General features: G+C 51.2%; 1 protein-coding gene across 1 annotated transcript in view; it reads right to left on the bottom strand.

Annotated features, from left to right (window-relative positions):
• LOC119593079 (glycoprotein-N-acetylgalactosamine 3-beta-galactosyltransferase 1-like) overlaps positions 1–541 on the bottom strand; it is a gene marked incomplete in the record, with an annotated part of 11987 nt that overhangs the window by 7977 nt on the left and 3469 nt on the right. Inside the window, 1 exon segment of the mRNA XM_037942002.1 lies at positions 17–133. Coding sequence (XP_037797930.1) covers positions 17–133 — 117 coding nt within the window.

The following is a 541-nucleotide window of genomic DNA, read 5'->3' as shown; positions in this document are numbered from 1 at the left end:
ACAAAGGAGCCAGAACCTGCGGCAGCGTCTTCTGCAGGGCGTCTGCTGCGGTGCTTCAAAGGGCACTTGTCGGCTTCGATGCCCCGCTCAACCACGCGCCTGACCGCTTCTCTGCTCATTACGTAGCCCGCACCTGTGGGAGGGGGGCGAGCGGTAAGCGCGGGGGAAAAGGGCAGGGAAATGGGGAAAAGGGGAGGGAAATGGGGAAAAGGGGAGGGAAATGGGGAAAAGGGGAGGGAAATGGGGAAAAGGGGAGGGAAATGGGGGAAAAGGGTAAAAAGGAAGGGAAGGTAAATGGGGAAGAAGGGAAAGGAAATGTGGGGAAAGAGAGGGAAAGGAAATGGGAAAGAAATGAAAGGGAAATGTGGGGAAAGGAAGGGAAAGGAAATGTGGGGGAAATGTGGAATAACGATGCGTAGTGTGGCATGATGGGGAAAGAAAGGGAAAGGAAATTTGGAGAAAAAAAAGAAAAGAAAAAGAAATGTAGGGGAAAAAAGACAAAATATAGCGGGAGAGAAACAGAAGGGAAATACGGACAAAG

The sequence above is a fragment of the Penaeus monodon genome, chromosome 31 (genome assembly GCF_015228065.2).
Source record: "Penaeus monodon isolate SGIC_2016 chromosome 31, NSTDA_Pmon_1, whole genome shotgun sequence".
In the NCBI taxonomy this organism is placed as follows: domain Eukaryota; kingdom Metazoa; phylum Arthropoda; class Malacostraca; order Decapoda; family Penaeidae; genus Penaeus; species Penaeus monodon.
Note: the sequence above shows the minus strand (reverse complement) of the source record. Positions and strands in the feature narration are given on the sequence as shown.